The sequence below is a fragment of the Myotis yumanensis genome, unplaced genomic scaffold, assembly GCF_028538775.1.
Source record: "Myotis yumanensis isolate MYYU_CA2020_CCGP unplaced genomic scaffold, mMyoYum1.0.hap1 SCAF_2, whole genome shotgun sequence".
Lineage (NCBI taxonomy): Eukaryota > Metazoa > Chordata > Mammalia > Chiroptera > Vespertilionidae > Myotis > Myotis yumanensis.
Genome location: NW_027223753.1, coordinates 189029940 through 189047783, shown reverse-complemented (window position 1 = coordinate 189047783; position 17844 = coordinate 189029940). Strand labels below are relative to the sequence as shown.

Here is a 17844-nt window from a genome sequence, read left to right as displayed (position 1 = left end):
AATGCACGGTGATAAAGGAGCCCAGTGGCTCCGTCCTCTTCTCATCTAGGGCTTCCAGGGTCACCTTGAGCATTGGCATCTACCTGGCACAGAAGAAGAGAGCACTTAGAGAGGGACACTTGTTTCTTTTTATTTGAGCTCACAAGTGGCACACTCATCGCCACTCACATTCTATTAGTGAGAGTAGATAATGCAACAGTGATTGGAATGAAGCCCTGACCAGGTCACCACTGCCCAGCAACAGCTCTACCCTGTGGAAACCAAAGATCTTCACTAGATAGAGGTCTCTGTCATAACAGCAAAATTGTTTTATATGTGTTCTGTTTTTAAAATGTTAATATCAAATTATACAGAGACAACTATGAATAGTTAAGGATTACGTATACAATGGGCCAAGACCCTAGTGAGGGGTATATCCTGGATTTCCTTTTGTTTTGTGAAAGCACACTCACACACAACAAACAAACAAATGCTGCTTATAGACAATAATGATTCAAATGATATTCCAAAGACATGTTTTTGTTGAGAAGTTCAAGGTTTGGAATAAAGACTCTAAATAAGATTCGTCCAACCTTTCACTATACAACGAGGAAACTGGAGTCCCAGAGAATTGAGGGACAAGTCCAAAAGATAATGTTTGACGGTGAAAAATATCTCATCCTTTACTTTCTTTATATACCATCAGGGTGGTCACTTGAAGTATCAAAAGAGAAAGAAACTAGATGTTTGACCTCTTGGATTTCAGGCTTCAGATTTAGAGATGATCACATAAGAGGCCAGAAAAAAAAAAGGAGGGGGAAGTCAGAAAAAAAAAGAATTCTTACAAACAAACAGATTACTGCTGGCCCACTTTTCCACTCTGCATGGAGTCAGTCTCAGGACTACAGCATGTCTCAATGGTCTGAGGCCACACTGTGGGAAATCATCTTATTCCCAGACATCCGAAGCACTGCCCTCTAATAAAATCCGCCTAAATCTTTCTCTGTATCTGTTAAGGTGTCTGGATCTTCTAATTTGGGAGAATTCTCTAAAATTCACCCCTAAAAAGTAATTGTTCTTCGACGAAGTCCTTTGACCTCTCAGGTCCCATGTCCTACTTTCATGTCTATTTTCCCTCGGGAGGGGGGAAAATATATGTGATATAGTTGACTTCTACAAGGGGTTTTAGTTTGACAATATTCTTATCCCACAAAATTATATACTGCTGTGAATCTTAAATATTTTATATAGTTTGGCAAAGAAAAGTTACTTCATATTATTTTATTTCATAATAGATATATATTTTATAAATATATTTTGGATGCTTCTAAATTTTATAATATAGAGCTATTATAGCTACTGAGTTAATTGCAGCTGAAGGTGGAGATTAAAAGTTTTAATTTGGGCCCTACCTGGTTTGGCTCAGTGGATAGAGTGTCCACTCGCAGACTGAAGAGTCTCAGGTTTGATTCTGGTCAAGAGCATGTACCTTGGTTGCAGGCTCAGTCCCCAGCTCTGGTTGGAACATGCGCAGGAGACAACTAATTGATGTGTCTCTCTCACATCAATGTTTCTCTCTCTCTCTCTGTCTCCTCCTCCCTTCTACTCTTTCTCTAAGTCAATGGAAAAATATCCTCGGGTAAGGTTTAACAACAACAACAAAAATTTTTAAACTTGGAAATGCTTTGGCCACTATGTTTCTAAATAATAGAAGTGGAAATGTTCAGCTTGAACCCACACAAGAAGGCTACATTCTCTTCCAGGGCATCTTAAACTTTCTCCTTTCTTAAGGCAAGTAACACCTACCAGACATAGAGTATAAAATCAGCAAAGAAAAACAGCAGCCAAACTACCCTACAGTATAAAGTCAGGCTCCGTAGGAGGAAACTTGAGGGAGGTAGTCAACAGGTCTTATTGAAAAAAAGCAAATACATTAGGAACACATTATAAAAACACGCACTTAAAGTGAAACTTGGGCAGTCATTTTACTACATTGTCTTAGTTTCTAAAACCCTTCTTATTTCCTCATCCTGTTACATTAGTCATTGCTTTTCACCATTTGAAATTAACCTGTTTTTCTGTTTGTTCACTGGTTTACTGTCTTTCTGCCACCGGTAAAAAGTCAGCCCCTTGAGGGCAAAGACCATGTCAGTTTTGTTCACTGGTTTATCCCCGTGTCTAGAACAGTGCCTGGAACACAGTTATACTGTGTGGAAGGAAGGAAGGAAGCCCCAGAGCAGACTGACTTGTAACATGTGGAAGAAGATCCTAAGAGTGCAGGCAATCCCAGGAAAACAGGAATCTGGAACAGGCCTGAATAAAACTACTATACTCTTAACTGAGCTGATTATTCTCTACTCCCTGAATGAAGGAAGCATATTTTTAAACCAATTCCCTGATAAGGAACAAATTTATGCTATATCATTAACATATAGATTAGCATTTAAAGTGTTATACCTAAGTAAGCTCAAGTTGACAGTCCAGGAAAATGAACATGGCTTTTAATGTTATGGTTTTAAGCAATCACAATTCTAAAATGGTCTTCATAATATCTTGAATATTGCTCTAGGTTTCGCTGTAGATGAACACCTAGACTTAGAGGACTAGACAGCACAACGTTTCAGAGGGGGACCTGTAATACACTGAAGGATTTTAGTAGAAGGAATTATAACTCAGTGATTATGGTCACAGGCTTGTGGCTCAGATAGTCTTGGGTTCAAATTTTGAAATACGGTAATGACCACCATGTCTATTTGCTATATAATCTTGACTGATTTATATAACATCTTAGAGTCTCAGTTTCTTCATCAGAAAGATGGGTAATAGTATCTCATCAGATTTTTAGTACAGTTAACATAATGTAAAGTGTTTACTTTAGTGCCTGATATATCATTAGGGCTCAACAATGGGTAGCCATTATCATTAAGATCTCTGCCCAGAATTGCAAAAAGGCACTTGACATCATTAACATGCAAATGGAAAAACTGTGAGACATGTTGTATCAAGTCATTGGAATGTTGTATTATTTTAGATATTTCTATCTGACAGTTCAAGGTATTCAGAGGAAGGATTCTGCATTTCATCTTTATAGATGACAATCTTCACTCTAACACATTCTTAGCTAAGTGTTGTAAAATCTTGGAAGGCCAGTCTCCTGAATCACACTAATTTAACTGCCACTTTCATGTACATGGAAGCTTTATAAAGTTCTCATTTCTACTTTCTAGACATATTTAAAGCTTAAGTCAGAATAAAAAAAATATGATATATCCTAAGAGGTATTAAAACAATGTAAATATTATACGCAACACACAGAATAAGATTAGCAAAAAACTCAATCTGCTATCATAGATAGCGGATCTCTGCATTTTAAGTAGCACCCTAGAGAGGCGCACACAACACCCACTCTATCTGAACCTTAGTTCCCCATGATCTGGGTAGTGCTGTTTGTTATACCTGGGAGTCAACTATCTTTAAGCAATATAGAGACTTTGATATCTATGACAGAAATTTGATATCTAAAATATCTTAGATAGGATTGTACTAACATATAAATAGTAATATTAATGCAAGTTCACTGCTTTCGATTCAAATAGACTACATAAAACATACAAAAAGAATAGAAACATTGAATAAATCTTTATATACTGCTAATTTCATTTATTCATGAATAAAGGCCTATATTAATACAGATTAACACAGGCACAGTTTAAATCAGAAAAAGATATACAGAATATATTTGCAAGATGATGATATTTTGACAATCAATTCTCTTTTCTAGTAACCGCCTTAATCTCTGTGCATTTCATTCACAGCGAATCTAAATCCCTTCCCTTCACATTTTCAGTGTCAGGATTTGTCACTCGTCCCATAAACAAAAATGAACCTAGGGAAGGAAAAAAAAAAAACTTTAAAAATTTCTGGTTAAACAAATATTGGTAATAACAAGTTTTTCTTAATATTTTAACAAATCATTTAGCCTTTGTTCTCTATAAGATAAATAAGCAATGTCTAATAGCAAAGCCCTCTTCTTTGTCTAAAACACATAATTATATCATCATTAATAATTTTATGGAAATTTATAAAGTAAATTAACACCCATGACAGCTTGACACGAAAAATACATGAATCCTGTTCTTCATACAGGAAAGCAAAAATGAAATGACCGAAAGGTGTTCTTCTAAATATAGACACTCAGTCAGGCAAACACAGCATAATAAAATAGTGATGAGCATGGTCGAGTTTTAAATTTGAGGCGTTAGCACTTATCTTCTTATGCATGTAACATAAGCCCTTAGGTTGGAAAGTACAGCTTCTCAGATCTTCAGCTCTGAATCACAGCTCACTGCTAAAGACAATATTTTTATATCTCTAGTGCTTTCAAAACCTCATGGAGGTGACATGGTATACAGCATAAATGCAAACACCTATTTCCAGCCATCCTGTGTTTGCAAGTGAAAAAGAACTAAAAACTGGAGGACAAAACTGAAACAAATGGTGTGCCAAAATCCATTCACCTTTCTTTTCTACTACGGTAAGGCAAATGGTGTGAATGGATCCATGTCAATTGTTGCTTTACGTTCCTTATAGTCATCCTATCTAATAATGGACAAACATGGTAATTGACTATACCTTCGCTACGCCTCCCATTGGCTAATCAACACGATATGCAAATTAACTGCCCACAAAGATGGCGGCTAATTTGCATACTGCAGGCAGGGCAGAACAGCGCCAGCTGCCAGCACACTGCCATCCAGGGCAGGCTGGCCCCAGAAGCCCCAGAAGCCGGCCCGCCTTGCCACAGGGGACCCAGAAGCCCCAGAAGCCAGCCTGTCTTGCCGCCCGGGACCCGATCCGGTCCCCGGCTGCAAGATGGGCCAGCCCCAGAAGCCCCAGAAGCTGCCTGATATGGTAGTAACTCTATCAGTAAGCACTCTGAAAGTCAGTGGCATAAATGCACCAATTAAAAGACAGATTATGAGGGTGAATCAAAAACAAAACCCACTTTAAATATAAAGACACATATAGATTAAAAGTAAATGAATTAAGCTGCAGCCTGTTTTGCTCAGTGGATAGAGCATTAGCCTGTGGACTGAAGGGTCCCAGGTTCGATTCCAGTCAAGGGCATGTACCTCAGTTGCTAGCTTGATCCCCAGTCCCTATCAGAGCATGTGCAGGAGGCAACCAATCAATGTGTCTCTCCCTTTCCCTTCACTCTCTAAAATTCAATGGAAAAATATCCTTGGGTGAAGATGAACAAAAACAAAGTAAATGGATTAAGTAACATTAAAGAGATTATAAGAAAAATATATTCCCAATTTTGTTAGTTGTATAATGGTTATGTTTAAATTATTAACACCTAAGGAATTGGGTGAAGGGTACATATAATATGCTGTAGTATTTTATAGGTTTTTTTACATGTATGAGATTATTTCAAATTAAAATATTAAAAAATTAATAAAATATTAATTGAAATGTATCTGAATTACATGAAAAAATCTCTTAATTGCTTCTAGCATAATTTATTAAATTGTGCTAAAATTTACAAGGGTTCAATTAAAAAATATCTTAATTCTAAATGATATAATAGAAAATATATAATAGTGCAGTTATAAGCACTTATCTGAAAATAAAAATTTAAAGAAGTGAATTTAAAGAAGGGATTAGCCAGAGAAAATATACGCACAACCCATGGACACAGACAACAGTATGGTGATGACCAGAGAGAAGTGGGGGGCAAGAGCTGGGTAGAGGGGGCAAAAGGGGGGAAATAGGGACATCCTATATAATAATAATAAAAGGCTAATATGCACATTGACTGAACGGCAGAATGACCGGTTGCTATGATGAGCAACCGGGAGCTGCCCCCTGGTGGTCAGTGCACTTCCATATGGGGAGTGCCACTCAGCCAGAAGCTGGCTCATGGCTGGCCAGAGCAGTGGTGGTGACAAGAGCCTCTCCCACCTCCATGGCAGCACTAAGAATGTCCAACTAACAGTTTGGACCTGATCCCTTGGGGGCCTAAGCCTTTAGTCGTACATCCCCCGAGGGCTCCCTGGCTGCCAGAAGGATGTCTGACTGCAAGCTTAGGCCTGATCCCCCAGGGAGTGGGCCTAAGTTGACAGGTGGACATCCCCCAAGGGGTCCTGGACTGTGAATGGGCACAGGCCAGGCTGAGGGAACGCCCCCCGCAGTGCAAACATTTTTGTGCACCAGGCCTCTAGTATGTAATAAAGGATAATTTCAAAAGTGATAAAATAAGTTTTACATAATTTTAAAGCTGATTGAAAGTACATTTAAATGTCTTTGGAATAATAGTGAGAGAGCCCCTTTTCACTCTTTATTGTTCAGTCCAAACACTGACACACCCTTAGGAGAACCCAAAACATGAAAATAGACAAAATCTCCAGCAGACATTTTCTTCTTTGTATGAGTAATTATAATTCATAACACCTTCATAAAATTATAATCATTAGTAATTTAAAAATCTCAAAATAGTTCTGCAAAAATAAAGAAAACTAATACTTCTATTTTTCAGGTAGATAGGGATGCATAATTAACTTTTCCCAGGATAATTTGTCGCAATAGGAATCATCAGTGACTCTTGTATCTTTATGATTCTATAGCATATCCAGATTAATTCTTCAGGAAATTTTAAAGTAACTTTTATAGAAATTCATAACTGAAGATATTGTTTAAAATTTTAAACACTCAGAAGTGTAAGACATTATATAGAAGCCACTTTTCTCAGCCTTTTCAATCTATTTCTTTGAGCAAGGAGAACCACATTTGGAATTAAGTTTTCAGGCAGTCACCCATCTACTCACTACTAAATCAGAAAGATTAATGGAATCTTTTTTGACATAATAGCTATGCATTTAGAGACAGGATGAAGCAGAAATCATTACTGTTTCCATTTATCTCTTCATGCCCATTCTTAAAGAGGTGTCCCAATTTTGATTATCATATTTACACAACATCTACATAAGACAGAAACAACTTGTGACTCCTAATATTAAAATACAAGAACATAAACAATGCTAATGGCATAAAATAAAAGAATTCTCAATAAATACCATGCAGTCTTTTTCTCCCTTCAACTCAAGATCTGAAAGAATTCTAACCAGTGTAATACTGTCAGTTTCAAAATCATAATTCACTACTTTCTCAGAAATGACACATTTCATATAGCATGTTTCACAATTCCTTTCTGAAAGTCTCTAAAACTGTCCTATATTCTCAGCCCCTCAGCCTAAAAGAATAAAAAAAAAATTCTTTATTTCCCTGGATGTTCAGCTTAGTAAGAGCTTTGAAAGACTATACTAAAATATAAAACTAACCAGATAGGAAGATAGAAATAATGTATGGATTTTGCACAAGAGGACTGTTTGACTCAAAACAATGTTTAAATCTAAATAAAATGTGGTTGTACTAAGTCTAAAATCATTCATCCTCATACTTCTGAAATGGTTAAATGAATATATTTTGTGTTAGAGCATTAGTAGTCTACTATGTTATGCAAAATCATCATTTTTGTTAATCTAAATAATTTTTTAGTTCACTTGTGAGATAAAAATAAATAAATCTCTGAATGTGTATTGTCTTAAAATAATAGCCCATTCTACATTTTACATGGCAACAATTTACAGCCCCAATAAATGAGTCGCCATTTATTTTAAATAATACTTCAAGGGAGGAACCCCAGTTTAGAAAGTTTCATTACAATTAAGATCATAAAACAGTAGAAATTATCATAAGGTCTGATAGTGTGAAGCCCTATCACAAATAAATAAATACTTTATTTTGGGTTTTGAATGTCACTGCTGTTTAACTGATGGCTATTTCATGGTCTTAGTCATCAACTTAGAAAATAGAGGGTGAACATCGCTATTCTAAATGCCATTATTTCCTTGTTCATCGATGCTTAATGTAGCTTCATTTCATTCTGTTCTCCATACTCAATAATTGTATACTAATTGTAAGAAATTAGAGTTATCCAAAGGTCAAAGGCGTATGGATCAAATGACATACTCGGAATATCTTTGAACACTGACAAGCCTGCTACTGGAATTGCAGTTGTGCTCATGCAGTTTCAGCGAATCTAAAACTGTTCCACTGTTCCCAAGGTACAGCCTTCAGAAGGGTGACTCAACGTTAGTTTCATGGAGTCTAAAAATAAGAGACTGAGCCCAGCTGGCATGACTCAATGGTTGATCATCAACCTATGAACCAGGAGGTCACAGTTCGATTCCTGGTCAGGGCACATGCCCAGGTTACAGGCTTAATTCCCAATAGGGGGTGTGCAGGAGGCAGCCAATCAATGATTCTCTCTCATTATTGATGTTTCTCTCTCTCTCTCTCTCTCTCTCTCTCTCTCTCTCTCTCTCTCTCTCCCTTCCTCTCTGAAATCAATAAAAAAACAATTTTTTTAAAAGAAGAGACTGGCATATCCTTTAAAGGACCAATAACATCAGAATCCCTAACAGAATTAGTTAATCTAGCAGATTTAGATTCTGAAATTAAATGTTTCCTGTCCATGTAAAGCAATTTATACAGAGAAATTTTTTTCATTTTCCTTTCTTTATTAGGTTATTCACTCAATTATATTTATTGATTTGTTCATACTTAATACTTATGTGCCAGGCACAGTGCTATAGGCTTCATATGTCCTCTTATTTAACATTATGAGATGAGTACTAATATTATGTTCATCTATATATATAAAAGTCAAGTGACCGGAACAGTGGAACACCCGCAATGACCGGAATGACCAGTCGCTATGACATGCTGCGCGGCCAACTGGCCCAATTTGGGGCCCCAATCGGTCCCCCCCAACCTCCTGAAACCCCTCCACCTGACCAGCCCTGCCCCTGATTGGCCCCACCCCACCCCAATGTGGGGCCGGTCGACCGGACCCCACCCATGCACGAATTCTTGCATGGGGCCTCTAGTATAGCAGATAAGAAAAATAGGACCTAGAAAGTATAAGTGATTGTGTTACAACTATTAGGTAACTGAGCTGGGACTTGAGCCCAGGTCTGATACCCAAATTCATACTCTCAATCTCTAGGGACACTGATATTGTGTGCAGGGCACTCTGCCAAATACTGGGCTGGATACAGGAATGAGTAAACAATGATTTCTGCTCTTCACTGGTTTATGACTTTCACATGGACTGGAGTCCCAACTATAAATAAATGTAAAGAAAATTCCCTCACTGTATCATACTCCTGACCTCTCCTTTTCAAGAGAAAGTACAGAAACATCTACCCAGACAATCTGCATGTTCATATGTTGACATTGTGTCAAATGCCAATCCAATCCTCTACTATCACCTCTACCTTTTTCACCTAACTGCATTATCTACCAAAGGACCAAATTAGAGATTTGGAATTATGTCTGACCCCTCCCACCCACTCAGAACCTATACCTAGTCTCACTTATTTTTTTGTAATCTACCTCTGAAACTTTTCACAACTCTGCAACTCCTGATTTCTACTATTTTAACATTGTAGAGAGTTGATTTCCAAGACAAACAGGTCCTAGTCCCTCTCTGCCACTTAGACAAATTACATAACCTCTGTTCAAGCTACTATGTCTTTATTAAATATATAACCTATTGGAATGATGAGAGATTTAGAAATGGATATTTGAAATGGTTAGCACATATAACAGCTATGTTGGCAGTTATTATTACCATTGCCCTATTTTTAAGCCCTTGACATCTCATAAAATAGAATATCTGGTAAAAGAAATAGGTGCTCAGCAGATATCCGTTGAAAGAATAAGTGGTTCAGGTATGTAGATTACAATTGGTATCTAGGAATACGTCCATTTAACCTAAGTAGTTCCCCCAGGAAATTCTCAAAAAGGTACCTGTTGGGATATTCTTCATAATAAACAGAAACGGATGATTTGCTATAAATTGGTTTGGAGCCAGGCTCATGATCACAGGGATTTGTACTCCTACAAAACAGAGACAACAGTTATTTAGATGTTCACATTAAAAGATCAGTAAAGAAACTTTTAAAAGCAGTAAAGAAAATATATCTATAATACTTTATGTTCTAGTAGACAGGAAAGGTTATCTTATTTGAGGAGTTAACATGTGGAAAAATTACCATTTTCTAAATGCAGAGAAGTTTGAAATAAATTTAAAAGCCAAAGAGCAGAAGAATAAATATTGGATCATTCAGGGACTAATTCTAACTTCACATTTATGCTCAACGAAGAAGAAATCCAGATACTAGATTCAATTTAGTGAAAGCAGTTGAAATATTTCATCTTTAAATGGTAATTTTCTGCTCAGTTTTTATTTACATTATATGATTTATTCTTATAAGGTTTCAAGTCTAATTCCTGTGCAGATATGTTTGCACTTTATTTCTATTCTTCAGGCTTGTGTAATCACATCTGAGTTTAATTTTTTTTTAACTTACCTTCCCAAAATTATTCTGTGAGCTAGGAGGATTTGTGCTGTCAGTGTGTAGGGAGGTTTTATTATGAGATTAGAAGCAGAGATTTGCTGCCTTAACAATTATTTACTATGATAATTTATACCATGCTGTTCTATTGTATCATTTGTCAATGTTTAGAATGGGTGAATTTGAGTGATTGAATTTTTTCTTTATAGATTAAATATGTCTACACTCAATTCAGATGTTTCCTTTACTAATAATACAATGACTGTACAATTTTTTAGACCTATGAAAATATAATTTTTAAAATATATACCATGTCTTTAGAGTTGAAAAACAATTGTACAAAAAAAAACAAAACACAAAATGTTCCTCTTCACTCTTTGTTTGGGATGTGCAAATTAAACTGACAAAAACAGAGTAACAGAAGACATAGTTTATTTTTTATCCACATAGGAATGTTACAGAAAAGAAGTAAATACTCAAAAAAGTGGCTAGGCTTGAGTGCTACCATACTTACAAAGGGTGGTAAATTGTGGGGAAGTGAATAGACAAAGAAAAAAAGGTTTGGGCTTCTAGGGGTGGTAAATTGTGCAAAGATAAATATATGGAGGAAATTAATGGTAGATAATGGTTATTCAGTAAGGCTTGTTATGTAGACTCATTTTACTGCCAATTTCCATCTCCTGTGATAAAGGTGCAATTGATGCCCTGCTCTTAGGCAGATTAGAGCATGTAGAGAGCTTTTTTGGTATCCCTTGTTTCTCAATTGCCTTCAGTTCAAAATAACATTTCTGCCAAAGTAGCATGTTTTGGGGTGGCATATTCTGATCCCGTTCACGATAAAACATAAACTTAGCAACATGAAATTCATAGTACTGCCCTATCTGGATGATCAGGGCTCTGTTGCCCAAATTACCAAGGAATACAGGCCCATGTCTGAATTAAAGAGGTAATCAGAAAAGCACAGTCAGTATAACTTCCATTCTCATGGGTGAATACTCAAGCTTTTTTGTTCTTAAGCAACCCCTGAGCAGATGCCTGGAAGTTAACGTACTCCTGATGACTGTTCTGAGGTAAAACATATTAGGGTTACTACTGATCCCCAAGTGATTGTTACAGTTTCTTAGAGAACTCTAGACTTAAAGTGAGAGCCAGTGGACAATAGCAGAGAGCGTTCTGAGCATGAAGTTAGGAAATTGATTCAGTTCAAACTCTGCTGTAAATTGATAGTCTGACCTCAGGCAAGCCACTTCACATTGTTGGGCCTGTTTTTCACCAATATAATGAAAGGGTTAGGTAATGATCTATAATAACTCTTTTGGTTCTATGTAAAAGCAGCTGCAAAATGTGTCTACACGGAGAGTAACTTCACACCAATGCAAACTTTTGATTTTTCCAAGAAGTGAAATATTATATCCCCTCCAATGTAAGTTCCTTGAATACAGTAATACAAAATCCTTCAGGAGATGACAAAGTGAGAGTGCAGTGTGTCACACCCAGATGTCAAAACCTGTTGATACTACATTACAAATTATTTAAGAAATTCATATCTATCTAAATCTATATCTAATCTATATCTATATCTACATCTATATCAACATCTACATCTATCTATCTATCTCTATCTATCTATCTATCTATCTATCTGTCTATCTATGTATACTAGAGGCCTGGTGCACAAATTTGTGCACCAGTGGGGTCCCTGGCCTGTGGGATTGGGCCAAAACTGACTCTCTGATATCCCCTGAGGGGTTCCAGATTGCAAGAGGGTGCATACGAGGCCAAGGGACCCCACTGGTACGCAATCAGGGCCAGGGAGGGACGTGGGAGGTTGGCCAGCTGGGGAAGAACCGTGGGAGGGCTCCAGGGTGTGTCCGGCCCAGCTCACTCAGTCCCAATCGGCCAGAACCCAGTAGCAAGCTAACGTACTCGTCAGAGCATCTGCCCCCTGGTGGTCAGTGCACATCATAGCAAGCAGTGAAGTGGCCTTAGCATATCATTAGCGTATTATGCTTTGATTGGTTGAATGGACAACCAAATGACCAGACACTTAGCATATTAGGCTTTTATTATCCTACTAGAGGCCCAATGCATGAAAATTCATGCAAGAGTAGGCCTTCCTTCCCCAAGCTGCCAGCACCAGCTTCCCTCTGGCACCCAGGACCCGGGCTTCCCTCCTCCAGCTGCCTTCAGGCACCCAGGACCCAGTTGGCTTCCCTCCGGCCCCAGCTTTGTCAGGAAGGATGTCCAGAATGACATCCAGAAGATATCTGGTCTAATTAGCATATTACCCTTTTATTATTATAGACTAGAGGCCCGGTGCACAAAAATTTGTGCACTCGGGGGGAAGGGGGGGTCCCTCAGCCCAGCCTGTGCCCTCTCGCAGTCTGGGACCCCTCAGGAGATAACGACCTGCTGGCTTAGGCCTGCTCCCGGGTGGCAGAGGGCACGCCCAATCCCTAGGTGCAGCCCATGGTTGGGCTCAGAGCAGGGCCGATTGGGGAGTTGGAGCACCACCCCCTGTCATGTACAGAGCAGGGCGGATTGGGAGGTTGCAATGCCACCCCTAGTCATGCTCAGGGTAGGGCCAATTGGGGGGTTGGGGCACCGCCCCCTGTCACACTCAAGGCAGGGTCCATGGGGAGGTTGCGGCGCCACCCCCTGTCACGCACAGAGCAGGGCCGATCAGGGGGTTGGGGTGCTGCCCCCTGTCACTCACGGAGCAGGGCCCATCAGGGGGGTTGGGGCTTCGTACCCTGTCACGCACAGAGCAGGGTCGATCAGGAGGTTGAGGAGCTCCCCTCTGTCACTCACAGAGTAGGGTCGATAGGGGAGTTGGGGCACCGCCCCCTGTCACACACAGAGCAGGGCGGATCAGCGGGTTGGGGCGCCACACCTTGTCACACTCAGGGAAAGGCCGATGGGGAGGCTATGGCTCTACCAGGTCACACACAGAGCAGGGCCCGTGGCAGGGGGGGGAGGTTGGGGCGCCGCACCCTGTCATACACAGAGCCGCAAGGCAATCAGGGGGTTGGGGCACCTTCCCCTGTCACGAACAGAGCAGGGCAGATAGGGAGGTTGTGGCCCCGCCCCCTGTCACACACAGAGCCGCAGGGCGATCAGGGGGTTTGGGCGCTGCCCCCTGTTACGCTGATCCTGGTGCCGGGAGGCATATTACCCTTTTACTATATAGGATAGAGGCCTGGTGCATGGGTGGGGGCCGGCTGGTTTGCCCTGAAGGGTGTCCTGGATCAGGGTGGGGGTCCCACTTGGGTGCCTGGCCAGCCTGGGTGAGGGGTTGATGGCTGTTTGCAGCTGGTCACACCCCCTTCAGGGTGGGGGTCCCCACTGGGGTGCCTGGCCAGCCAGGATGAGGGGCTGAGGGCCGTTTTCAGGCTGGTGGGTGACTGAAGCTCCCTACCTGTCCTTTTTTTCTTTTTTTTTAAATTCTGGGCCAGCTTTAGCTCTGAGGCTTGGCTCCAGCTCTGAGGCCTCGGCTGCTGAGAGCAAGTATCTGGTTTGTTTGGGTTCTATAATTGAAACACTGTTTCAACTCCAGCTCTGAGATCCCGGCTGGCTGAAAGCAGGTTTCTGGGTTTTGTTTAGCTTCTATATTTGTAACATTTTTTCTTAGAGAGCAGCTCAGAGCCCAGCAGCGGCAGGCGGGGAACGTTGGCTTCCTCCGTCACTGGAGCAAACAAGCCTCCTGTTTGCTTCAGTGCCTGACTGCCGGCCGCCATCTTGGCTGGCAGTTAATTTGCATATTGCCCTGATTAGCCAATGGGAAGGGTAGCGGAGGTACGGCTAATTACCATGTTTCTCTTTTATTAGATAGGATATGCAAATCAGCCAAATGGCAGAGTGACCAGTTGGCGGGGAGTGGGGCCGGTGAGCAGGTGGCGCCAGGCCAGCCAAGGCACATTCCAGTGGGCAGAGGGAGGGAACAGCTATGGGGGTGTGGCAGAGGGGTGATGGGAGGGGCCAGCACCATCCCCTGATCAGCCCATCTGGTCACCTCCTGTAGAGGGAGGCCAGGCGGCAATGGTGGGGTGTTGGGGGCAGCACCATCTCCTGATTGCCTGTCTGGTCACCCCCTGCAGAGGGAGGCTGGACGGCAGAGGTGAGGTGATGGGGGTGGTGCCATCCTCTGATTGGCTGGGCCAGTTGCTTCCCGCAGAGAGAGCGGGCCTAAGCCATCAGTAGGACATCCCCTGAGGACTCCTGGACTGTGAGAAGGCACAGGCCGGGCTGAGGGACCCTCCCAGTGCACAAATTTTCATGCACGGGGCCTCTAGTATACGGAAGGATATATATATAAACTTGTAAAAATTTATCAATGTGGCAGTTTAAATAATACATATCTTTTATATATTGGTTAGAACCCAAATAGTCAAAAAAATTAAAATAGACATATGAGGGACTTGTTAAAGTTGCTTTTTTCATTTCTAATTGGATTTAATGTTTTTTCCTTATCATTTTTAAGTGTCTCTTATATTCATCATAGTTACTATTCAAACTTCCATCTGTTCAAAGAAATATATCATAGAGGAGTTGTTCTCAAACTGTAAGGTGTACACAAATCACCTGGAGACCTTGCATTTTTCTGATTCAGTAGGTCTGAACTTGGGCCTGAGGTTCTTTTTTTAAAAAATATATTGTATTGATTTCAGAAAGAAAGGGAGAGAGAGAGATAGAAACATCAATGATGAGAGAGAATCATGCCCCCAATGAGGATCAAGCCTGGGCATGTGCCCTGACTGGGAATCAAACTGTGACCTCCTGGTTCATAGGTCGATGCTCAACCACTGAGCCACGCCAACCGGGTGGGCCTGAGGCTCTACATGTCCAACTAGTTCCTGAGTGATGCTGATGCTGCTGGTCTATGCACTATACTTGCAGCAGCAAATATAGGCTGCCAGCCTCTGCAGACACTAGTTCTCAAACCTGGAAGCACATTGGAAACAATCAGGGAAACTTAAGAAAATGCTGGAGCCTGGATCTTATCACCAGACACAAAGATTCAATTATTTTGGACTGGACACAAGATTACAGGATTTTTAAAAGCTTTCCAGGTGATTCTACTGTGCAGCTAAGTTCAAGAACCACTGCATGGAGATAATGTCAAGAATCAGTGACAAAAGACTAACTTGGTGGGATGGAAGAATGAAACTAATACAATTATATAAGAGTGAGCATTCCTGAACAACAATGATTTTATATTTGAATCTAAAGTTTTCTCTGCATATCCTATCTGCTAATTGACAGGTAATCCAATTTGCAAATAAACACATATCAATAGATGGGCCTCAACTCCTAATCAAATCTCTTCCCTTCCATTTGCATTAAGCTATGGCAGAGATGCATAAACACCTTATACAATCAATTTCTTTTTGTGTCCTATGGAGTGCTAGACAGCAGAAATGAAAAATGAGATCAAAGTACTGCAAAAATGCCAGCCCCTAATGCTCATTGCCCCCTCCCCCAATCTTTCCTCCCAGCTTGTTGTGAAGCCCATTGTCCTACCGGTAGATGCTGCGGCTTCACTGCCATCTTCATTTATCTCCAAGAAAACTTGTTGCACGACTTGAGAAACATACAGCTCAGATGAATCTGTTGGGAAAAATGAAAGCATATTTAAGTGTTAAAATTCAGATCCATGGCTTATTGGGTTCCTGGTTAATTACATTTTCAAGTGAACAAAGAAAAAGGAAATAAGAAAACTCTTTCCAAGTTAATTAATTTGCTAGAGAAAAAGGTGGTTTAGGTTTAGCTTTTGCAAAAATGATATAGAGACAGATACAGAGAGACCAAGCGTGGCCAAGATATAAAAGGTAAAGACAGAAGGGTGTACTCCTCAAATCAGATACCCCATTAAGTGAAATATTGAATGGACAGCATGGTCTATAGACAAGATGAAAGAAGCTTTACAGATTCGAATTAATCCCACCCTGTGTTTTCAACCTCAAAGCCACTTGTCTTTTAAATTCTGTATCAGTTTTGATCTAAGTTTAAAACAAAATTTACTTTTCTTTTACACCGGGGAGACTATGCTAGTCTAAAGCGCTTCTGTGGAATCTGTCATAATATCACTTCAGAGCTATGCTTCAAAACCTGTCAGATTTTTCAGTGTAAGATGGTGTCACACAACGTTTTGTTCTGGTGTGGATACGAGCTGAGAGAGATGGCCCTCTTCTCTCTTTGTGGAACTGATGTGTGTGTGAAGCGTTCCTGGCACAGTGAGGATGGTCTCCTTGAGAAGGGGGAAGAGAAATCATGAGTTTCAGAAGCCATCCGGCATCCTGCTCCTACAACCTTCATCAGAGAGACAACTACGTTCGAGGGTGACAAGAGGAGGAAGTGGGCCTGGAAACTTTAAAAGGAAGGAGGAAAGGAGCTGGGTGTCCCTGAGAGAGAAAGCTGATGTGATGCAGGTGGACTCCACCAAAACCACCAAATATGAAAGGGCTCATGAAGAGATACCTGAGCAAAGGGGGACTAGCTCTGCAAGCTCACAGGAAAGTAAATCGCCTCAGGCAAGATAGAAGTCAGCAAAGGGACATTTACATTTCACTAAAAATAAACGCCAAATCACTTGTGGTGATTGTATCTGGGCCCTGATTACTTTTTATCCTCCTCTACATAAAACTGTCCTTATTTGGTAGCTCCAGCTACAAGTGAAGGAACAAAATCCTAGCTCTCCCTCTGCTTACAACTCCTTCCCAAACCTTTCCCTATTAGCTCTCATGTTATTCAGGTTTCGGCAAAAATGTCATTTTCTAATAACAGTCTTCCCTCACCCTGTCTAAAGATGGAGGAAAGGGCCATCCGTCTCATTGTGTAGATTAACTGACAAGCAGGAGAATGCGCTTTAAGGTCAGGGGAAAAGGCACCTTTTTTCTCCATGATGCCTGGAATACAATAGGAGTCACACAGAGAACACAGAGCAGAGGACCGAGGGGCCCATACCAAGAGCAAAGCCCAAACTGATGAACAAAAACAGATCCAGACAGAGAAGCATTGATCAGACTGTCAAACCTCAGAAGGAAAGTTGGGGAAAGTGGGGGTAAGGAGGAGAGATCAACCAAAGGACTTGTATGCATGCATATAAGCCTACCAGCGGTTCTCAACCTGTGGGTCGCGACCCCTTTGGGGGTCGAACGACCCTTTCACAGGGGTTGCCTAAGACCATCCTGCATATCAGATATTTACATTACAATTCATAACAGTAGCAACATTACAGTTATGAAGTAGCAACAAAAATAATTTTATGGTTGGGGGTCACAACATGAGGAACTGTATTTAAAGGGCCAGAAGGTTGAGAACCACTGGAACCATTGGACACAGACATCAGGAGGGTGAGGACATGGGGGGGGGGGGGCGGTGATAAGGGGGAGATAAGGACACATATGTAATAACTTAATCAATAAAGAAAATTTAAAAGGGG

General features: G+C 40.7%; 1 protein-coding gene across 1 annotated transcript in view; it reads right to left on the bottom strand.

Moving 5' to 3' along the window:
* Positions 1-3634: 3634 nt before the first annotated feature.
* The window catches only part of SERPINI2 (serpin family I member 2), a 35441-nt gene continuing 21231 nt past the window's right edge, over positions 3635-17844 (bottom strand). The window contains exons 7-9 of the mRNA XM_070403636.1: positions 15924-16010; positions 9856-9945; positions 3635-3865 (exon numbers count right to left, since the gene is read on the bottom strand). Coding sequence (XP_070259737.1) covers positions 3789-3865; positions 9856-9945; positions 15924-16010 — 254 coding nt within the window. The 3' untranslated portion in view covers positions 3635-3788. The remainder of the gene's footprint in view (positions 3866-9855; positions 9946-15923; positions 16011-17844) is intronic.